This window comes from Leucopleurus acutus (assembly GCF_964270905.1).
Source record: "Leucopleurus acutus genome assembly, chromosome: 18".
NCBI classification, from domain to species: Eukaryota; Metazoa; Chordata; class Mammalia; order Artiodactyla; family Delphinidae; genus Leucopleurus; species Leucopleurus acutus.
In genome coordinates, this window is record NC_139160.1 from 24,707,147 (window position 1) to 24,731,724 (window position 24,578).

Sequence of the window (24,578 nt, forward strand, 5' to 3'; positions counted from 1 at the left end):
CTCTTGCGTCTCCCTCCCTCCCACCCTCCCTATCCCACCCCTCCAGGCGGTCACAAAGCACCGAGCCAATATCCCTGTGCCATGCGGCTGCTTCCCACTAGCTGTCTACCTTACTACGTTTGTTAGTGTGTATGTGTCCATGACAGATTCTTTTTTTAGGCTCACTCAGATGAGTATTAGAATGGCTTCATATCTATGTGTTTTCTTACACAACTAAACTATACTTTGTTATTTAGGGCCTCTTAGAGTAAAACACAAAATAAGGAACGGGTTTTAGTGTTTGGTTTTCATCATATCCCCCTATGAAAAGGTTTGAGGCCAGCTCTGGGGAGGCTGATTCTCAGTGATTGGAGAGGCCCTGGGATAAACTGAAGCATCAGGAGCCTTTAAGAATAGCTTCGTTTCTCTGTGGCAAGTAGGGAATTCTGCATACTGGGCATTCCATACTCAACTTGAAGCGAGCTCAGTCTCCTAGTAGGATTTTTCTTTGATTTTTTTTTTTTTTAAACATCTTTGTTGCAGTATAATTGCTTTACAATGGTGTGTTAGTTTCTGCTGTATAACAAAGTGAATCATCTATACATATACATATATCCCCATATCTCCTCCCTCTTGCGTCTCCCTCCCACCTTCCCTATCCCACCCCTCTAGGTGGACACAAAGCCCCGAGCTGATCCCCCTGTGCTATGCGGCTGCTTCCCACTAGCTATCTGTTTTACATTTGGTAGTGTATGTATGTCCATGGCACTTTTTGATCTAGCAATTCCACATAAGGAATTTAACTAGGGATATTCCCCGTGCAAAGATTAAAGTACACGGATAGGCAATATAGCATTGTTTATAGTAGCATAAAAAAGGAAAAAGAAGAAAACAACCCACATGTCTATCCAAATGGGACTGAATGAAGAAATTCTGTTATATCCACACAGTAGATTACTGTGCAGCTGTTACAAACAAATGGGATAACTTTGCTCATGCTGATACCAAACAAAATCCTGGAAATATATTAAGTGAAACAATAAGAACGGCGTGTGTAGTAGTCGACCATTTGAATTAATAGAGACTAAAAGGCAAGGGGGATATGTTACATGAATATGCTCGACATGCGTAGAACTTCTCCAGAGGCACACTCGTCTCTTACATCCTCTTACCTCGCTGACCTTGCTTCCTGCTCTGCTCTGTGCCGCTCTCCTCGGCACTCACCCTCTTCCAGCCGCTCTGCTCTCCTGCCTCTTGAACAGGCCAGCTGTGCTCGCCTTAGGGCCTTTGCGTTAGCTTTACCTGCCATGCTGTTCCCTCATATATCTGCATTTGCCCAATTGTCACCTTCTCAGTGAGGCCTACCTGACTGACTTCCCCACCATCACCATTTCTGATGCCCTATAGTGTGCTTTTCCTTTTTTCCTTGAAACATACAGTTTCTAACATTTGTAATTATTGTTTATTGTCTCCCCATGCCAGACTATAGACTGCATGAGGACAGGGGTTTTTGTGTTTTTGATCTCTGAGTTATATAAAGTACGTAGAGTATTACTTGGCACATAGAAGGCATTTAATACTTATTTGATGAATGATGAATAAGGGTTCAAATATAGTTTTATATTAGTGTTACATTTGATTTTCAGCAAAAAAGACAAAAGCTGTTCTTCACATTTGTATTTGAATGGGTTTAGCTTATGAGATAGAAGCATGAAGGTGTCATGGTTGCATTTTATTCAGTTGCTTTCATGAATATATGATAACAATAAAATAATGATTTGAGTGGTTTCTAAGTCAAAGTAAGTTCTAAATATCCTTTCTTTCTAAAATGAACATACCGAATAATGCAAATCTATTTACTTTAACTTCCTTTGGCCCCTTGTCCTTTGGAGTATGAATCACAATTATGTGAACATTTATATGAGAAATTCATTTCTCTAGAGCATAGATTATATTTTCTAGTATGTTCTCAGTTTTCTAAATTATGGATGAAATATTTTGTGTTTCTACATTCCTTTTTCTTGATTTTAATTTAGACATTGTCTCTGCAGGTTTACTTTTCCAGAACCTACTTCTAAAGTATACTCTAGCAATCTGCACAAGATATAAATTGTTTAGAGAGTGATGATACTAATTCCCCCTTTTTTAGTATACATGAAGAGACATGCATATATGTGTATAATTTCTGAAGATATTCATCATGTGTTAAAGTTAAAAATGCAGTCTCAGAACCATATGAGGAGTATTTTCCAATTAATGGAAAAAGAATAAATTATCAAAACTATATATGTTTGTATGTATGCATTTTAAAAAATACTAATATGTACGGAAAAATGAAGACACTGAACTATTAACACTGGGTGCCTGTGGGGGAAGGAGTGAGATTAGCAGAGACATGAGAGGACTTCTTATTTGCTCTTTGTATTTGAATATCTCCCAGTGAAATTGTGTTCAAGTATTATACAATTTTTAACAAAAATAAATCTATGTAGAATAAACCACACATCAGTCAGTGTCATTTTCTTTTGCTTTAGTTATTTGCCTTTTTCTCTATACCTATTTTTGGACAGGCTTTCTGTGCAGTTTTACACACTTAAAAATAGAAGTGCTTTGGTGAGCAACCCATGGCTCTTTTAACGACCATTCTATATTTCCTATGGCATTATAATGGATTAGTTGCATGCTGAATGTGAATCTTTTTTCTCTCGTAGGTGATATTTTTAGCTGCCATGCAGTTGATAATCCCAAACCCCACTCGGAGCTCAAGATGCTCAGGCAGTATGGCCCCAATGTGCCCGAGCCCATCCTTCAGAAGCTCGTGGCTGCCTTTGGAGAGCTGAGGAGTTTAGCTGACCAGGGCATTATTAACTATCCTTATTCTACCAGAGAAGTTGTCAACATAGTCAAGCATTTACAGGTATGGCACATGCCTACGCTAAAAGTTTAAAAGAAGCCGTCAATCTTGTTTTTTTAGACTGCCTAATTTATACAAAGTCTTTCCATTTCTCTATAATTCTGATTCAAGTGATATAATATGAAATGTCTATAATCTAAATGAACATTTTCTGTTTAACCTTTGAATTGACTTTGGCAAGGTTCTGTGCCACGGCCATTACCCAGGAGCTAGGAGCTTTGGTGGAGGTTTTTTGTGGGGGTTGTGGCGGGGCGGGCGTGGGAAGACAGGAGAGTGAGACAGCAGGGAAACTTTACTACTGTTTGACTTTATACAACAAGCATATGGTATCTGAGTGAAAAATATTTTCATTTTGAAAAAAAGACTTGGAGATAAAAAACAGACTAGGAACTAACAGTATTGATTACATATCTGTAAATACTGTGAGAAAATTTTATAAGATAGAGTAAGTGGGCAGGACAATGGAATTCCTTATAGCCATTTGTGATGCATAGCCCACCTCGGTAAAGAAGACAAAAAGCCCATGTAGCTTCTACCTTTATAGCAAATAATGGTTTCCAAGCTAACAGTCACAACCTAATGACTCTTGACCTCTGCTCCATCCCCATCCTCCAAGGAAAACCTAGAAAGGAAAATATAGAAAGCTTTGTTCTGCCTGTAAAGCCATGATAAGTCCAGCTCAGATCCCAGCGCCTAAAGAAAATCAAGACAGAGGCAATAAAGGACCCAGACAACCCCACCAGTGTGAAGTTAGCTGTCAGTAGTACTTGTTTTCTTCCCTCTGCTCTTCCCTATTTCTCTATTCTCTGTACTTTTCACATTCTTCTTCCCTTCTTTTCTTGTTTATCTCTTTTTTTCATTTAGTCATAGACTTGTAACTTCTCTAAATACTTCTGTATAGATATTCAACACTCTGCTTTATTTAAATAGCATTTTTAAGTTTGGTCAATCCAGTACTCATTTTAAAAGCAGGAGATTTCAGAAAGTGGTGGAAGTCACCAAACACCAGGATCTGAGTACCGATTTAACATTTGAGACAACGAACTGTTCCCCCTCAAATTCTGATATTTATTTAAAAAGAAAAATATTAAGTCATCAGAGCAAACCTTCAAAGAGAAAAATATTCCTCCTATCTATAAAATATTCCTCCTATCAGTATTTATTAGTTATCTGACAAGGCTAGTAAAGAAAAGTCTGGTAAAGTTCATTTGATCCTTATTGTTCTGTCAGTTTGGGAAATCTTTATAATACCGTGTATTTTATCACATGGTAATAAGGGAATTTTTTTTTTTTTTTTGAATACAGAAATTTCCCGCTGAAGGTCTCTCCAGTGTGGTTAGGAATGTGTTTGACTTTGATTCCTACAACAACGACATGCGGGAGATTTTGATTAACACTTTACACAAATACGGGATACCTATTGGAGCAAAACCTACCAGTGTGCAGCTGGCAAAGGAGTAAGGCAAACTCACTACTGATAAAGTACTCTTGAGTGTTACTGTTCTGGTTCTCAAATACTGATTATTCTGAATCTACTGTCATACGCTACTAAACTGAGTTGGTGTGGAAATTACTTTCCATGAGTAAGCGCTTCAGATATATGTTGCTATTTGCTGGCTGGATTCAGTTAAATAGCATTATTTATAGGTCTGTAAATTGAGAACTTCAGTTATTTCGAATGTCCCATGAGTAGATGTAATGTAATCAAATAAAGGGAAATATTTGTTTCTTTACAGCCTCTGTCCTTTTGTTGAATTCCTATGACTCTCATTTTTTCCTAATCTAGTGCAAACTCATTGTAAAAACATGAAAGCTACATGAAGAGATAATATGTATTTAGTTAAGATGTTCTTATTTATGTCACCATATATTTTTCTGTTATGATAGTTTTCTAAATTTATAATCATATTAACTTGAAATTTTGGGGTTACTTATTTCAGCCTGACAGATGAAAGAGGCAGGGAAAACAAGTGAGTTTTGTTTCGTGTGGGCTAGTTGCCTGCCTTTTATTTTGTAATAACAGGCTACGTGCTTAACAAAGAATCTTGCAAATATGATGTTGTTGACCAGAAAGATAATTGACAGTATTTATTAGTAGGGTAATTAAGTCAGTGCAAATTCACTAGAAAACAGTTTTAAATATGCATAACTTATTGATAATGCATCTAATGCTGTTTTTGTCTATAAGAAAGTCAATTATCATAAATTCCCAAGGGACAAAAATTACCTTTAAATTACTATATAACTGTCATCTCATATAGGAGGAACTCTCTACCTTTCTTAGGAAAAATTTGTTAAATATAAATTAATGATTAATCCAGCTATATATGTATAGTGTGTATATATATACACACACACATACATATACTAAATGTTTACATCATCATTATTTATTCTTTTATTATAAAACTTGTTAGAATATATGCCAATAAAAATAGTTAAAGCTTTAACAATTTCTTCAAGGATTTCTTAAAGAGAAACAAATATTTCCCTTTAGTGGTAAAAGAGCAAGATGGAGTTATGTTAGAAATTATCAGTGAATTGGTTTATATTATTAACAAGTTAGTAAATTTTCTTTTAGAGAAGAGTGATTTGGTGTCAGTTGCTAATATATACACTTTTCTGTAAAATACTATTTTGCTGATTGATTACCAGTATTTATGGGCATTTTGAAACTAGTTTGGTAATTTAATGGGTATGGCTTATCTTCTATATTAGGGAGTTCAAGAAATGTCTTTGATATGCAAACTTCTATTAGTACTCATGTTTTTTACTTCCTTTTTATAAATTATATCTTTAGTTTCAATTGGAAATAAGATGATTTTTATTACCATGAACACATTTATATAGAGTTCTAACTTCATGGAAACCAGGCTTGTGATTTTAAAATAATTTTTTTGGTACTCTTGTACAACTTGAAATAAAAATTCAAATACATATTAGTTGGTAAGATCAATCAAAAGAAAATTGTTGGCAATTTAAGTTTTAAGGAAGACAGATAAAATGATTTAACTTATTCATTACTGTCTCCAGTTCTAAACTGAAAAATTCTTGCCATGGCTTGTTCATTGTTGCCATGGCAAGTTAATTACAGCTCTAGTACTTACTTATGAGTGGAAGCAAAAGTACATTGAGCCTGGAAACAAGATGGTCATGCCTAAGACCAGGATGGAAAGAACTAGTTGTCCACCCACTGTGTATAGCTAAAAATAGACTTGTAGCCCATGTGGGGGATGTGTGAGTTTTCCTTCAGGGTGGAGATAGTACTAGACTACGATTTGCACATTCAAAGCATTTTTTCCTCACCTGTAAATTGCAATGACTTGAGCAGCTCAAAAGTAGTGATGTTTTATTACCCTTTAGTGAAATCCACAGGTTCCATATGTTTTATGTCTATCGAATTATCAGCCTTGTACTTTGAGAGGGTAGCCTGGTAAAGTGAACAAAGCAATGTCCTGGGAATTCAGCAGTTAGTCACATGTTCAACCTGTATGTCTGGGTCAGACATGAAGAAACAGATTTTACCCTGTTTGTAAAATTGAGAGCATTTTATTCTAGATAGCATAACCATATACCTTTTCACCTAATTAATACATTTTTTAGAATGAAAGGGCACTATTAATAATAACTCTGTAAAAAGAGACGCACAATAAGACTGTCCTAGTGAGGCCAGAATATATTTTCATCTTTATAAGGTTGATAAGGTTCATTCCTATTCTGACATCCTTTGCATTTTAATATAATCTTAATTTTCTCTCATCTGCAAAAACAAAACCAAATTAAAAAGAAGTGGTACCAACACTTCCTGTTTCCCCCCTAGAGTAGCACAGTTAATAGTAATCACATAGACCTCTGAAGATTTAAAGTTGTCCTCATGCAGTCTTACGATTTGCTTTGACTTTTCCATACCTTTTGCTAAACCTTTTACTTCACTAGACCTTTTGCTAAATCAGTTCTTTGAGGGTGCTCCTTCCCATCTCTGGAGATACTATGTTACTGAAGAAGATCCACATTGGATTTCTGTCCCCAAGGAAGAAGGACCAAATGTTTTCATTACTATTAATATCCTTTTGCCCTGAATGAAAAATTGTTGCTGTTAATTTTCTTGTTCTCTAATCCAATCTTTATTCGATAGGAGCAAAATTACATTGAATCCCGAATAAGATGGTCACATTCACACACAAGAGAGGGATGGAGAAGTAATTGACCATCCACTGCATATAAGTAAAAAGAGATGTAAGACAGATGTTGTAGAAGAGGGAAGTTTTCATGTGTCTTCTACAGCACCTTCCTCCTCAGCTGAAATCAGAATATATTTTGGCTGTTTGGTGACGTCCCATTAGTTAGTGCTCTTTAGTGAAATTCCTAAGAGAGATCCTGTCACTTTCCCTTTTATTCTCCTAAATAGTGCAGTGATGCTACCTATCCCATAGGTCTCTGTACATTTTTTTTTAAGGCCTATTGTGATATTATGAGAGGAACAGGATTTATCTTATTTACTAAACCTTTGCTAAACCTGGTACTTATAGGCTGCATCATACTGGGCTGTTATCTTACCTTGCTTGATTGAGCCATAATGCAGCTCTTCTTCCTGATCTGTTGAATAGATAGATTCCACATCTTAGTATTGGGATCAGAATTGGCTCCCTAGACACCCACATTGCATTTGCCCTTTTCCACTAGTACTTCCTGAGGTTTTTCTGTTGTTTCCTTTTAAGTTTCGAATACACAGGAAAGGATATGCCAGAGAGATGGCAAACATAATGAAAAGAAGGAGGCACACTGGGAGAAATTTAGGCAGAAATAGGAGGATTTGGCTTAAACTCTGAGCTCTTAAAAAAAATAATCTGAGCTTTTGAGTTTCAAATGTCATTATTGGGGAAAAAGATACACACACACATACACATACATACATATATATGTATAATTAAGTGCAAACATCCAACCAAAGGCATATAGATTATCTGCTATAGTAGATACAGATCTACATTTCAAAGCAAAGTTTGCTTGTTTTACCCTCAAATGAGCTTTTATTTTTTTAAAGTTTCTTTTATTTGGGAATAAACATACTGTTGGCACATTAGCACTTCCAGATTTAAAAGTGTGTTTCAGAGTAATTTGTGAACTCTAACATGCTAGGGAAACATTTGTTTTAAAGGAAGAAAAAGTTCTTTTTTTTTGGCACATCCATTTTTAAGAGACGTATACAATATTTTATCTTAATATATGTAATATTATTATTGCATTTTATAGATAAGGAATTTGAGGAACAGAGAGGTTACATCACTTGCCTAAGGTTAGAAAGCTGATCAGGGGCAGAGCTATAATATACATAATTTTAATTCCAATTCTAAGGACAAATATAAGCAGATCCGTATGCAGATTGTAGGCAGTTTCTAAATCAGAGTTATTCTTTGGATACTGAAAATTACAAATAGTTTTGGTTTAAAAGGGCCTTAGGATTTTAGATAATCAACTTGGAAGTCATCATTGACCAAGATGTCATACGTGTAATAGACATATTCTTATCCTTCAGAGAGTTGTGATAGATTCACATTTGGGGGGTTTAGCCATTTTTCACAATGACAAGTTAAGTCGAAAAGCAGGTTAATATAGACTTTTGGCATAACAAAAATCATTCTAAAGACTCTTCATCCCCAATTAAGCTTTCCTTTTTTTTTTAAAAAAATAATGGAGGTTCATGAAGTAAAACACAAGGTAATTCATTTAGAAAAATAAAAACTCTAGAAAACTTTATTTGGCTACTATATATAAGAAGCATACTAGCCATCATTCCTTCCTGATTTGGAACACAAGAGGAATTTATTGAACCTTCTCAAACGTTGTAGTCATATTTACATAAATCAAATATACAGAGAAATGATCTCTACCCTCTGAATTTTAGCTTCATGTATTTTTCTCTCCCTGTCTTCCCTGGGAGACACACATAATCTATAAAATATTTAAATGATCATACTTCTTGATCCACATTCTTTGTCCTCAACCCTATTGATTTTTTTTAATGCTGCTTAGTTGATTCTTTTTTTTTTTAATAAATGTATTTATTTATTTATTTTTGGCTGCGTTGGGTCTTTGTTGCTGCACGCAGGCTTTCTCTAGTTGCAGAGAGTGGGAGCTGCTTTTCACTGCAGTGCACAGGTTTGTCATTGCGGTGGCTTCTCTTGTTGCGGAGCACGGGCTGTAGGTGCGCGGGCTTCAGTAGTTGTGGCACGCGGGCTCAGTAGTTGTGGCTCACGGGCTCTAGAGTGCAGGCAGTAGTTGTGGTGCAAGGGCTTAGTTGCTCCGCAGCATATGGGATCTTCCTGGACCAGGGCTCAAACCCATGTCCCCTACATTGGCAGGCGGATTCTTAACCACTGCGCTACCAGGGAAGCCCTGCTTAGTTTATTCTTAAGCCAGTTTCTTTTTTTTTTCCCAAAGCATTTATTGCCTGTTTGTCACTGGCAAAGTATCTACAGTCTACCAAACATTTATTTGTGTAAGACAAGTAGAATAAAAAATTTGAGGAAATTTAAAGGCTTTTATATGTAGGATTTCTCTATGATGCATATTTACTAAATGAAGAGTGATATCCCATTTATTTTTTAAATAAATTAGCAAAAAGAAAATTAAAACACTAATAATTCCACCATCCAGAGACAACCATTGTTTAATCCTTCTAGATCTTTTCCTAGGATTCTATGTGTTATTTCAACTGAGAAATATTTCTTTCTAGTTTTTCTTTTCTGAGTTTTTCTTCTTAATAGGAGAGACATGTCCCTGAAAGGAGATCCTTTTATAAACACTTCATTCTCACTCTTTGTTGAAAAGAAATATATCTATAATGGTTTAGATTCGAGTATGTATGACATTCCTCCCATTACCCCACTTTTTTCTCCTTCCCTCTTGTTAGTTGAGTTTTTAGACTTAAGATATTTATTCTAACGTAATGAACAGATCATAAAGCATCTAAGGTGCTTTATGCCAGGCATTTCTCTGGCATTTCAGCACAAAGTAAGGAATAAACACATTAATATCAACACTTTGTGTCTTTATGCATATGTTTCAATGTCATTATCCTTTACAGACTCATAGAAATGCTGTTGCTAGACAGACTGTACATCTAAAAATGACTGTTATATGTGACTGCTCTTTTAAAGTGTCCCATAGCTGGTGAAGAAGCCCTATGGAGTCTTGTAATTACTCCTCCAGTGTCCTCTTGATGTCTGTATTCTCTCTCTGCTTTCAAATGCTTTATTAAAATTTTATTAACTTCATTTTTCAAGCAAAATAAGGTCACTTTATGTGGTCTAAGACCATATTAGCCAATATTTTTATTAAATTTCTCTAGTAAGTTCGCATTTTAAATAATTTTAAAACACAGTGGTAGCTGTTAATAGTAGTTGCCTTTGGGAGAGGCTCTGGAAAGGGGAAAGGGGGCCTCACTTTCTATTCTAACATGTGTATTATTTTCTATATTTTATTTTTTAAATGTCCATAGACTATCTGGGCCCTGGAATTTTTCATTCTGTTTTCTTATTTAAATAAAATTAAAATGTTAAAGTAAAGGTCTATTCTGAAATTGCTATTTCGTGGGACCTTTGCCTCCAGGACAGCAAAGCTTACACCACTCTGCAATGCCTACTCTAAGGGTGTAACATTGGCACCCTTACCAATGACAAATGAGAAATCAAGTTAACTGGACATTGCTATGGCAGTTCAAGACAATATAAGTAAGTTTTATGCATTGGTAGACATCAACATAAATGTATCAAGGGAGAGAAGACAACACATTTTTAAGGCAGCAAAAATTAAAATATTGATATTTATCAAATGCTTACTAAGGGCTCTAAGCACTTCACAAATACTAACTCAATCTATACAACAATTCTGTTTTTTCTATTGGGCAAGTAACTCCTTCCTATTTTATTATCTAGTAGGTGTAAGAGTGTGTGTGTGTATGTGTTACAGATGAAGAAACTGAGGCTCAAGAGACTCTAAGTAACTTAACAAATTATACAACTAATAAATGGCAGGATGGGAGATTCAAACACAGATCTGTTTTGTTCACTCACCATGCAGTCTCCACATTCTTTCATGAGAAAGCAATGTAATAAACACTGGACTGCAAGATTTTAAACATGTTTCTAAAGAAACTTCAGAGTTGTTTTCCAAATTTCATTTCCTACCCTTTTGGGACATGTATCATGCAAAATATACATTTAACTTTTATGTGGTGACTAGGCCCATCGTTTTAATCACAGTGTCCTTTAAATTAATGCCATTTGTCATGGATTACAGAAGTAAATAAAAACATCTTTTTTATACGATGCAAGCAAATTTGCTTATATCTTTTCTCTACAATAAGGATTTGATTTTTGAAAAGTCAAAATAGGTGACATTCACAAATTCTTCAAAATGAGTAGAACGATTCTTTTCTTTTTTCAGTTTATTCTATATAGAATCCTTTACTTAGAACTACCATCCTCAAAATCACACTCATTATATAGTTAGCTTTGGCAGAATAATTATAAATCACTGTGCATTTTCTGTGCATCTGTGAGTTGCTTCTAAGTCATTACAAATTAGAGTTGGCCTCCATCGCGGGGCCAATAGCTCCTGTGTTCAAAGGTGGAATGGACTCCCCAGGGGAAAGGTAGGGTATACCTTCTTGTAGTCCGGGTTCAAAGAGATCAGGATGAATCTTGTTGGGGAGGTATTCAAGTGATTCAAACTTATAATACCGGATTAAATAGCTTTTAATGTCCTTCAAACTCATAGATTCTATGGTTCACTGCCCCTAGATGAATTGGATACCTGAACAAGTTGTCACTCTTCTCCCTTATATCAGCAACCATTCATTACTTTATCAGCCAGTCTCACAGCATATTTTAAGAGAACTCCCGATGAAGGTAACTAAGGTCATGCTTTCCTGTTGTAAGAGGTGTTGATATTTCATTGCAGTGTGTGGTACATGATCATGTTTAGTATTGATCTTTCTGTTTAGAGTAGTGCCAGGTGTGCACATTTGCAGACAGAATAGCTTCATCTATACTGAATGTGTCTTAAAAGGGTATCTGTCTAGAATCAGTTTTCTACATTAAGACTTATCCTGTGTAATTGGAACATCAACAGCAGCTGCTGCTTCTCTGACCAAGACCAACTACGGGGTCTTCCAAGTACCAGAGACATCAAAAACATCCCCAACCAGGGCCTCCCTTAGGAGTAATTTCATAAGGTTTATCTTTCAATATAAGAATGATTATCAGTTTACTATTTATCCCATTAAATTAAAAGACTCACTTCTTAAAGTTTTGTGCTTCTCCTTCCATTTTCCAAACTATTATATGGTGTAATTTTCTTTTTGAAGTCTAGTTTTTACAGATGAGTTCATTATATTGATCATGAAGTTCTAAGGTATGCAGTTCCACTCTGCATCATGATTTACTTGCACTTCATAAAAGAGCTCTCAGTTTTCAAAAACAGTAAGATTTACATAATGACACTATTATAAGCAGAAGGGTGGTATTGGGCTTTAGTTTCATAGTCCTTGCCCTTTATTCTCTTGGTATATTATGAAGTAGCTTCACAGCCATTTTATTTGCTTTCAGCTCCTTTATGGGGGTGCAGAGAAAAATTTAAAAATATAACCAATCTACATAGAAATTGTCAAGATCTATGAATCTTCTTCCATACTCATCTTCAGCAGTCTCACAGAATTATCCTTGATCCTTTAGGCGTTTGTAAGTGATATCTGTCACCTGGCTGAGTAGAAATCCCCAATCCCGACCAATAGGTAACTCTTCCAAATACACTTGCAAAGTAGATTGCATTGTCTGTTGAGAGTCATGTAGTCAGGATGCAGTGAGGAAGATCTGCCATGGTGGTTTGCAACTTGCCATCAAGATGAGAAACAAGTAGGTGAAGATGTTGTCAGTTGTAATGTAACCAAATATTCATTCATTTAACAAACACTATTGTACATTTATGTGGTAAACACTAAGTAGGGAGTCAGAAATATAAAGGTGAAGAAGGCTCAGTACCTGCCTTCAAGGAGGTCATTATAATTGGGGAAGCACTGAAGTAGAGTGACTTGTGTTCTGTGAGAGCCACACAAGAGCGAGTGAAGAGGTGGGGTTGCTGCCTTCTGCCCTGGGGGAGATTCAGGGACAGTAACCAAGCTGAATCTTTATAGGATGACTAGGTGTTCTCCAGGCAAATAAAGGAGAAGAAAGCGCTTCAAGCAGAGACAGTTTTAAGAGGTCATGGTGCCTTTTGGAAAATGCAAGTATTTTGGTGACTAAAACTAAAGATTAAATGAGGGCATGCTATGTGGTGAGACTAAAAGGGAGACAAGAGTCGGGGGAACCCTAGAAGAATTTGAAGCCAGAAAGTAGCATGGTCTGATTCATAATTTAGGAAGACCCCTTTAAGTTTTCTAAAGATAAGAAACTGAAAGGCAGTGAAACTGAAGGCAGGAAGACCTACCTGCTGGGAAGCAACTGCAGTAATGCCGGTGATGAACAGTGAGAGCTTCCATTGTGGCAGTGGGAATGAAAAAGAGGGACGCCGGTGAGAGAGGTTTCCGTAGCAGAATCGATGGATTCTGAGTGCCAGAGATACAAGTGAGTAAGATGTCAGCCTTACCTTCAATGAATTAACAATCTTGGGAAAACATGTAAACTCCCAACCTTATTACGCAATTTTATGTTCAAAGTACAACATTTGCAGTAGGGTTTCTCATCCTATGAGTCCTTTTTGTGGGAAATAACAGGACTCAAACAACTTTTTTTTTTTACTTGGGCCTCTCACTGTTGTGGCCTCTCCCGTTGCGGAGCACAGGCTCCGGATGCGCAGGCTCAGTGGCCCTGGCTCACGGGCCCAGCCACTCCGCGGCATGTGGGATCTTCCCGGACCGGGGCACGAACCCGTGTCCCCTGCATCGGGAGGTGGACTCTCAACCACGGCGCCACCAGGGAAGCCCCAAACAACTTTTGTTTGTTTGTTTGTTTTCTGGGAAAATTTCCAACTGGGGAAGTTTCAGTCCCAGTCATTATTGATGTGAATAATTAGAAACGGAAAGAATTTAAGATTGGAAAATACTAAGATGTAGTTGGTAAAGCAGATGGCAGAAAAAGAGAAGTTTTTGCAGTGAAATTTGAAGAGAGATGAGGGAAAGGAAACCCAAGCCCCAGAACTGTAGTTTCACATCTTCTATGAAGAAGAAGAAAGCCAGAGATATGTGGAGCAAGGTGACAACATCTGCTTTAGCACGGAGTGACCCTGGGCAGCAGCACAGACCCTGCACAGTGTCACGCTGGATACTGGGGAGCAATTTGAGAAGTGTTAGCCAAGAATAACAAGTCTTCCTAAATCTTTTTCCATCCTATATCCAAATGAATCTTTATTTCTGTGACCACAGCAGGACCTTGGTGGCAGAGGTGCACAAGTCTAAGTTATAAAGTGAAAACCATAATGTCTAAATGCAGAGCCAGCCAGTGAAAGGGAAAGCACATGTACATACTCGTGTACATATCATTCGCAGCAAAGCAAAATTTATTTACCAGCAACATGTGCGACTGTAGGGAAGGGAAATTCAGAAGTTTCTAGCAAACAAGGGAGGGTAATTGGGGATAGTAGTACCCATTATTACTAATTTAAAGTGTTTAGAGTGGCATTTCTGTTTTCTCTATGTAGTGTGTTGACTTTTTATTTTAGTAAGTATAAATATTTACAAGGGATTTCATAGATTCACTTCTGACCATGGTCTCTAAAACTGTTATTCTCTATCAGGTCTTAAATTTGAAAATGGCAAATTCTACAGAACTCTATCTTAAGAGTTTCTAAGAGTTCCATATGTACAAATTTCCATGGAAACCCAGAAGAGCAAGAGATTCATTCTGCCCAGAAAGAAATATGGGAGAGGGATGCAAGGGGAAGTAATATTTGAATTGGGCCTTAAAGATGAGAAGGATTTCATCAGAGGCAATAGCAGAAAGGAATTCTGGGCTGAAGTAATAACCTCATGGAAGCATGAAAATGCATAGCGTGTTCAGGAACAGCAAGTAGCAATTTGAGGTAACTAAGGCATACATTAGCTGGAGAGTAAGAGGAAGGGTAAGAACCAAAGGTGGAAATATTTGTCAGTGTTATTCTATTAAAGGTTCCAGTAAACTCAGTTAATTATTACCAGAGGTTAGATTTAAAACATTAGGAATGAGTGAGGCCTGCTAAAATTGGAGTTGTTCTTTTTCTTCTCAAAGATGGTAGTAATTGGTGAATTTTTGAGTGTCGTGGAACTACCCAGAAGGGTTCCATTATTCCCATGAAAATTAGTAGTTCTTGTGGTAAGGAAATGTTTTAGGAATTGTTGATAATAGGTATATCAACAACTTTTGCAGAATGCCCCTAGAAAGATCCAAATCTTTTTCATGTGTTTCTTTCATACTCCAGAAATAGTATTGGCAAATGTTCAGAGAAGGCAGAAGTTTGCCTCTTTAAAACCCCAGCTCACCTCTATGGAACAATCTTAGACAAATCTCTTGTATGTCATTCAGACTCTATAACTCAACTTTGGTGTCCATGTGCACCGTGTTATGAAATGTATGCATGCTTAAAAAAAACTTTTTCCTTTCTGTAACTTGGCTAAGTGCTATAATTTGACCTGAGTCATAATTTTGAAAGTCACCTTTTTTTTTAGTTAAAAGTTTTTCTTCCAGATCTTTATTAATTCTTCCACAAGGGATTAAGAAACATCACAACATATGAATTGAAATACTTCATTGTTTTAAAAAACATAAATTCATGAATGACATGATAAAAAGTAGTACTACTTATAAGTCTTAAGTTCATCCTCTTCCCCTTTAAAATCAAATCCAGACATCATTCCAGCTAGGACTTTAACAAACTTAAACAATACAAGTGACAAGATCTTAAAACTATGGAAAATGACATTGTTGTTTCAATCAAGTCAGGTATAACAACTTAAGTCTGGTTGGAGTTGAATGACAGATTTCAGTAATGGAATATAGGACCTTTTGCTAACTGGTTAGTAGTTAGAGTTACCCCCAAATTACTGTTGAATATGTTTCGAATTCCAAAGCTTATTCATACACTCAGTTATAATTCCCCTTCCCCCTAACTACTAACTTATTGAAGGGGAGAGAGTTAATAACCGTCAAATTTTTCCACAACTTATTGGGAGGACTTAGTAGTGGAAAATAAATGAGGGGCTTTGGTTTACCTCAGTTGGCCAGCCTGGAGCCCACAGGAAGTCTAGAAACAACTCCCCGTGTTACCAAGGATCTGACAGAGTCAGTTTGATTGTGCAACAGCAGAACACCCTGCGTATGTGACTTTCAGTTGCAATTGTTAACGCTAATAGCATCTTGTTATGTGGTTCTGGAATAGCTTCTATATGGGGCACCTGAAGGTCTTTCCCATACTCTGCCAACCAAACTGCTAGTACTATTTTTAAATGGAACCAGGCAACCTGTAATTTCCATGACTGTTACTTAGAATGAGTTGGCAAGTTCAAAGCAGCTTTCATGAATATCCCTGGGGGTTGTCAGTAAAAATTGGAAGTCGAGCAAAGTTACTTTTTCCCAAATGGATAAAGGTTTTTGGTTTTGTTTTGTTTTAGCATCTGTATGATACTTTGTGGGATTATTAAAGGATATATTAGACGTGTTTTTTAGGCTACATTTCAACCTATCAACCGAGCATCATTTTTATTAAGCAATTCTCCACTTCTGATTAGATTTCCAGATGTGTAACCGTTTCTCTTGTCTTCAAAGAGCCAATTTAGGATGTATGTAGAGCTCCTTTTTTTAAAAAAAAAAAAAAAAACAGCAATTTTGTCTATCAGGCACCTATTCTATTGATAGGTATAGATAATTTCATTCTGTTTATTTATTTTAACTCCAGAGCACTAAGGTAATGTAAGATCTACCACTGGTACTTCGCTCCACTCACTTTAGTGATCATCAGAGACCTCCCCCAGCTGTAAGAAACCAGAACCTTACAGATTATTCCTTTCATCTCACAAAGGAAGAAATTAACACTCAGAGAAATTGTCTAACTTTTCCCTTCACAAGTTTGCTAGTTAATAAAAGAACTAGCACTAGAACCTACTAAGTCTACACTAGAGGGAAATTAGGTGTGTCTCCTTCCTTTGTTTTCTCCTCTGTATTTAGAGACTTAATTCTCCTTTGGTGAACTGCTTAAAGCAATGAAGAATCCTGTTCATCCCCTAAACAAGGACAGGGAGATTCCAGTCTATGAGATGTTTTCAAGATCTGCCCTTTTGACACGGAAATGTGTTTTTATAACATTTAAGAGAGAACACAGTAATAGTAAATCCTCTGACTCACTGCCTCTTCCACCTCATTACTGGTAGAAACATGGAAATAAGTGGATGACCAATCAGGATAATTGTCCACGTACTTAAAGTGTATTTTAAATGACAGATACAAAAACACATACGTACTTCCGAATGATTTATGACTTAGAAAAATTTCAATGTAAATTTCTTTCCTTCTGTGTTAAACATTAACATTTCAAAGGACAAAAATCATATTCCACCAGAAAGCATGGTTTCATATTCTTTTTTTTGTACAATTTAGCAAACCTTTTTTAAATTTAATTTTATTTATTTTTTATACAGCAGGTTCTTATTAGTCATCCATTTTATACATATTAGTGTATACCTGTCAATCCCAATCACCTAATTCATCACACCACCACCACCCCCCCCGCCACTTTCCCCCCTTGGTGTCCATATGTTTGTTGTCTACATCTGTGTCTCAATTTCTGCCCTGCAAACCGGTTTATCTGTACTATTTTTCTAGGTTCCACATATATGCGTTAATATGCGATATTTCTTTTTCTCTTTCTGACTTACTTCACTCTGTATGACAGTCTCTAGATTCATCCACATCTCTACAAGTGACCCAATTTCATTCCCTTTTATGGCTGAGTAATATTCCATTGTATATATGTACCACATCTTCTTTATCCATTGGTCTGTCACTGGGCATTTAGGTTGCTTCCATGACCTGGCTATTGTACATACTGCTGCAATGAACATTGAGGTGCATGTGTCTTTTTGAATTATAGTTTTCTCTGGGTATATGCCCAGTACTGGGATTGCTGGATCATATGGTAATTCTATTTTTAGTTTTTTAAGGAACCTCCATACTGTTCTCCATAGTGGCTGTATCAATTTACATTCCCACCAACAGTGCAAGAGGGTTCCCTTTTCTCCACACCCTCTCCAGCATTTGTTTGTAGATTTTCTGATGATGCCCTCACACCTAACTGGTGTGAGGTGATCCCTCATTGTAGTTTGGATTTGCATTTCTCTAATAATTAGTGATGTTGAGCAGCTTTTCATGTGCTTCTTGGCCATCTGTATGTCTGCTTTGGAGAAATGTCTATTTAGGTCTTCTCCCCATTTTTTGATTGGTTTGTTTGCTTTTTAATATTGAGCTGCATGAGCTGTTTATATATTTTGGAGATTAATTATTTGTCTGTTGATTTGTTCGCAAATATTTTCTCCCATTATGAGGGCTGTCTTTTGGTCTTGTGTGTAGTTTCCTTTGCTTTGCAAAAGCTTTTAAGTTTCATTAGGTCCCATTTGTTTATTTTTGTTTTTATTTCCATGACTGTAGGAGGTGGATCAAAAAAGATCTTGCTGTGATGTATATCAAAGAGTGTTCTTCCTATGTTTTCCTCTAGGAGTTTTATAGTGTCTGGTCTTATATTTAGGTCTCTAATCCATTTTGAGTTTATTTTTGTGTATGGTGTTAGGGAGTTTTCTAATTTCATTCTTTTTGTTGTTGTTGTTTGTTTCGTTTTGGGTTTTTTTTGCGGTACACGGGCCTCTCACTGCTGTGGCCTCTCCCGCCACGGAGCACAGGCTCCGGACGCGCAGGCCCAGTGGCCATCACTCACGGGCCCAGCCACTCCGCAGCATGTGGGATCCTCCCGGACTGGGGCACGAACCCGTGTCCCCTGCATTGGCAGGCGGACTCTCAACCACTGCGCCACCAGGGAAGCCCTCTAATTTCATTCTTTTACATGGAGCTGTCCAGTTTTCCCAGCACCACTTATTGAAGAGGCTGTCTTTTCTCCATTTTATATGCTTGCCTCCTTTGTCATAGATTAGTTGACCGTAGGTGCGTGGGTTTATCTCTGGGCTTTCTATCCTGTTCCATTGATCTATATTTCTGTTTTTGTGTCAGTACCATACTGTCTTGATTACTGTAGCTTTGTAGAATAGTCTGAAGTCAGGGAGTCTGATTCCTTCAGCTCCGTTTTTTTCCCTCAAGACTGCTTTGGCTATTCGGGGTCTTTTGTGTCTCCATACAAATTTTAAGACTTTTTTTTCTAGTTCTGTAAAAAATGCCGTTGGTAATTTGATGGGGATTGCACTGAATCTCTAGATTGCTTTGGGTAGTATCGTCATTTTCACAGTGTTGATTCTTCCAATCCAAGAACATGGTATATCTCTCCATCTGTTTGTATCATCTTTAATTTCTTTCAACAGTGTCTTATAGTTTTCTGTCTACAGGTCTTTTGTCTCCCTAGGTAGGTTTATTCCTAGGTATTTTATTCTTTTTGTTGCGATGGTAAATGGGAGTGTTCCCTTAATTTCTCTTTCAGATTTTTCATCATTAGTGTATAGGAATGCAAGAGATTTCTGTGCATTAATTTTGTATCCTGCAGCTTTACCAAATTCATTGATTAGCTCTAGTAGCTTTCTGGTGGCATCTTTAGGATTCTTTATGTATAGTATCATGTCATCTGCAAACAGTGACAATTTTACTTCTTTTCCAATTTGTATTCCTTTCATTTCTTTTTCTTCTCTGATTGCCATGGTTAGGACTTCCAAAACTGTGTTGAATAATAGTGGCAAGAGTGGACATCCTTGTCTTGTTCCTGGTCTTAGGGGAAATGTTTTTGGTTTTTCACCATTGAGAATGATGTTTGCTGTGGGTTTGTCATATATGGCCTTTGTTATGTTGAGGGAGGTTCACTCTATGCGCGCTTTCTAGAGAGTTTTTATCATAAATAGGTGTTGAATTTTTTCAAAAGCTTTTTCTGCATCTATTGAGATGATCATATGGTTTTTAATTCTTCAATTTGTTTATATGGTGTATCACATTGATGGATTTGCCTATATTGAAGGATCCTTACATCCCTGGGATAAATCCCACTTGATCATGGTGTATGATCCTTTTAATGTGTTGTTGGATTCTGTTTGCTAGGTTTTTTTTTGTTTGTTTGTTTGTTTTGTTTTGTTTTGCTGTACGCAGGCCTCTCACTGTTGTGGCCTCTCCCATTGCGGAGCACAGGCTCCGGACGCGCAGGCTCAGCGGCCATGGCTCACGGGTTCAGCCGCTCTGTGGCATGTTGGATCTTCTCGGACCAGGGCACGAACCCGCGTCCCCTGCATCGGCAGGTGGACTCTCAACCACTGCACCACCAGGGAAGCCCGTGTTTGCTACTATTTTGTTGAGGCTTTTTGCATCTATATTCATCAGTGATATTGGTCTGTAATTTTCTTTTTTTGTAGTATCTTTGTCCGGTTTTGGTATCAGGGTGATGGTGGCCTCATAGAGTGAGTTTGGGAGTGTTCATTCCTCTGCAGTTTTTTGGAAGAGTTTGTGATGGATGGGTGTTAGCTCTTCTCTAAATGTTTGATAGAATTCACCTGTGAAGCCATCTGGTCCTGGACTTTTGTTTGTTGGAAGATTTTTAATCACAATTTCAGTTTCATTACTTGTGATTGGTCTGTTCATGTTTTCTGTTTCTTCCTGGTTCAGTCTTGGAAGGTTATACCTTTCTAAGAATTTTTCCCATTTCTTCCAGGTTGTCCATTTTATTATCATAGAGTTGCTTGTCGTAGTCTCTTTGGATGCTTTGTAGTTCTGCGGTGTCTGTTGTAACTTCTTTTTTGTTTCTAATTTTATTGAGTTGAGTCTTCTCCCTCTTTTTCTTGATGAGTCTGGCTAATGGTTTATCAATTTTGTTTATCCTCTCAAAGAACCAGCTTTTAGATTTATTGATCTTTGCTATTGTTTTCTTTGTTTTTATTTCATTTATTTCTGCTCTGATCTTTATGATTACTTTCCTTCTGCTAACTTTGGGTTTTGTTTGTTCTTCTTTCTCTTGTTCCTTTAGGGGTAAGGTTAGAAAGTTTATTTGGGATTTTTCTTGTTTCTTGAGGTAGGCTTGTATAGCTACAAACTTCCCTCTTAGAACTGCTTTTGCTGCATCCCCTAGGTTTTGGATCGTTGTGTTTTCATTATCATTTGTCTCTAGGTATTTTTTGATTTCCTCTTTGATTTCTTCAGTGATCTCTTGGTTATTTAGTAACGTCTGGTTTAGCCTCCATGTGTTTGTGTTTTTTACATTTTTTTCCTGTTATTGATTTCTAATCTCATAGCGTTGTGGTCAGAAAAAATGCTTGATATGATTTCAGTTTTCTTAAATTTACTGAGGCTTGATTTGTGACCCAAGATGTGATCTAACCTGGAGAATGTTCCATGCGCACTTGAGAAGAAAGTGTAATCTGCTGTTTTGGGATGGAATATCCTATAAATATCAATTAAATCTATCTGGTCTCTTGTGTCATTTAAAGCTTGTGTTTCCTTATTAATTTTCCGTTTGGATGATCTGTCCATTGGTGTAAGTGAGGTGTTAAAGTCCCCTACTATTATTGTGTTACTGTCGACTTCCTCTTTTATAGCTGTTTGCAGTTGCCTTATGTATTGAGGTGCTCCTATGTTGGGGGCATATATATTTATAATTGTTATATTTCCTTCTTGGATTGATCCCTTGATCGTTAGGTAGTGTCCTTCCTTGTCTCTTGTAACATTCTTTATTTTAAAGTCTATTTTATCTGATATGAGTATTGCTTTCTTTTGATTTCCATTTGCATGGAATATCTTTTTCCATCCCCTCACTTTCAGTCTGAATGTGTCCCTAGGTCTGAAGTGGGTCTCTTGTAGACAGCATATATATGGGTCTTGTCTTTGTATCCATTCAGCAAGTCTGTATCTTTTGGTTGGAGCATTTAATCCATTCATGTTTAAGGTAATTATCGATATGTATGTTCCTATTACCATTTTCTTAATTGTTTTGGGTTTGGCTTTGTAGGTCCTTTTCTTCTCTTGTGTTTTCCACTTAGAGAAGTTCCTTTAGCATTTGTTGTAAAGCTGGTTTGGTGGTGCTGAATTCTCTTAGCTTTTGCTTGTCTGTAAAGCTTTTGATTTCTCCTTCGAATCTGAACAAGATCCTTGCCAGGTAGAGTAATCTTGACTGTAGTTTCTTCCCTTTCACCACTTTAAGTATATGATGCCACTCCCTTCTGGCTTGTAGAGTTTGTGCTGAGAAATCAGCTGTTAACCTTATGGGAGTTCCCTTGTATGCTATTTGTCATTTTTCCCTTGCTGCTTTCAATAACTTTTCTTTGTCTTTAATTTTTGCCGATTTGATTACTATGTGTCTCAGTGTGTTTCTCCTTGGGTTTATCCTGTATGGGACTCCCTGAACTTCCTGGACTTGGGTGGCTATTTCCTTTCCCATGTTAGGGAAGTTTTCAACTATAATCTCTTCAAATATTTTCTCGGGTCCTTTCTCTCTCTCTTCTCCTTCTGGGACCCCTATAATGCAAATGTTGTTGTGTTTAATGTTGTCCCAGAGGTCTCTTAGGCTGTCTTCATTTCTTTTCATTCTTTTTTCTTTATTCTGTTCCACAACAATGAATTCCACCATTCTGTCTTCCAGGTCACTTATCCGTTCTTCTGCCTCTGCTATTGATTCCTTCTAGTGTATTTTTCATTTCAGTTATTGTGTTGTTCATCTCTGTTTGTTTGTTCTTTAGTTCTTCTAGATCTTTGTTAAACATTTCTTGCATCTTCTCGATCTTTGCCTCCATTCTTTTTCTGAGGTCCTGCACCATCTTCACTATCATTATTCTGAATTCTTTTTCTGGAGAGTTGCCTATCTCCACTTCATTTAGTTGTTTATCTCGGGGTTTATCTTGTTCCTTCATCTGGTACATAGCCCTCTGCCTTTTCATCTTGTCTGTCTCTCTGTGAATGTGTTTTTTGTTCCACAGGCTACAGGATTGTAGTTTTTCTTGCTTCTGCTGTCTGCCCTCTGGTGCATTAGGCTATCTAAGAGGCTTGTGCAAGTTTCCTGATGGGAGGGACTGGTGGTGGGTAGAGCTGGCTGTTGCTTTGGTGGGCAGAGCTCAGTAAAACTTTAATCCTCTTATCTGCTGATGGGTGGGGCTGAGTTTCCTCCCTGTTAATTGTTTGGCCTGAGGCGATCCAGGCTCTTTGGTGGGCCTAATGGCGGACTCTGGGAGGGCTCACACCAAGGAGTGCTTCCCAGAACTTCTGCTGCCAGTGTCCTTGTCCTCACGGTGAGACACAACCACCCCCTGCCTCTGCAGGAGACCCTCCAACACTGGCAGGTAGGTCTGGTTCAGTCTCCTGTGGGGTTACTGCTCCTTCCCCTGGGTCCTGGTGCACACACTACTTTGTGTGTGCCCTCCAAGAGTGGAGTCTCTGTTTCCCCCAGTCCTGTCAAAGTCCTGCATTCAAATCCGTCTAGCCTTCAAAGTCTGATTCTCTAGGAATTCCTCCTCCCATTGCTGGAACCCCAGATTGGGAAGCCTGACGTGGGCCTCAGAACCTTCACTCCAGTGGATGGACTTCTGTGGTATAAGTGTTCTCCAGTTTGTGTCACCCACCCAGTAGCTATAGGATTTGATTTTGTTGTGATTGTGCCCCTCCTACCATCTCATTGTGGCTTCTCCTTTGTCTTCGGATGTGGAGTATCTTTTTTGGTGAGTTCCAGTGTCTTCCTGTCGATGATTGTTCAGCAGTTATTTGTGATTCTGGTGTTCTTGCAAGAGAGAGTAAGAGCACATCCTTCTACTCCGCCATCGTGAACCAATCTTCTCTGGTTTCGTATTCTATGCAAAAAATATCTAAGCCTTGTGTGGTCTTATTAAGTATATGGAGATATTTTGTCAGATTACTCTTTCACTGAAAATAAAATGATTTTCTAAATATCAATATGTACTCTTTTAATGATCATCACACTCATTTCAAGCATACATTTCAATTTATAGCCACATATATGTGCCTTATTTTTAAAGAACTTTTAACTCTGAATCATTTTTGGCCTTCACTTACCATGGAATAAGAAATTTATAATGAATTAAGTGACAAATTAATGGTTCCTCTTTTAAAGATTCAAAGAAAAGGTAGCATGATTAAAAAGTAAAAACTTATTCTAAAGAATTTGTCTGTAGTTTTGTACTTTAGCATTGCTATATTTGTTTTCGCAAGTTATTTTGTTTAAATGTAATTTTAAATAAAATGGAATCTAAACACAGAATAATTCCATTAGAAGTCAGAATAGTAGCTCCCTTGGTAGGGGTAATGACTGGAGTGGTCCATGGGAGTTTCTGAGTGTTGGTGATGCTTGGGTGCTGGACGCACACGTGTGCTCAGGACTAAGTGGCACATTTATATGAACGCTTCTGTAGGTATATTATATGTCAAGTCAAAGTTAAAAAAAAAAAAATTAAAGTGCTAAGATAGACCCTATGAAATTTGCCCTGTACAACTTACAAGCATGTGACTGGTAGTACTGTGTACTA

General features: G+C 37.2%; 1 protein-coding gene across 1 annotated transcript in view; it reads left to right on the forward strand.

Moving 5' to 3' along the window:
* Window positions 1-24,578, forward strand: part of VWA8 (von Willebrand factor A domain containing 8) — a 370,368-nt gene that overhangs the window by 211,851 nt on the left and 133,939 nt on the right. Inside the window, exons 25-26 of the mRNA XM_082859564.1 lie at window positions 2,691-2,896; window positions 4,199-4,350. Of these exons, the coding sequence (XP_082715690.1) occupies window positions 2,691-2,896; window positions 4,199-4,350 (358 nt within the window). The remainder of the gene's footprint in view (window positions 1-2,690; window positions 2,897-4,198; window positions 4,351-24,578) is intronic.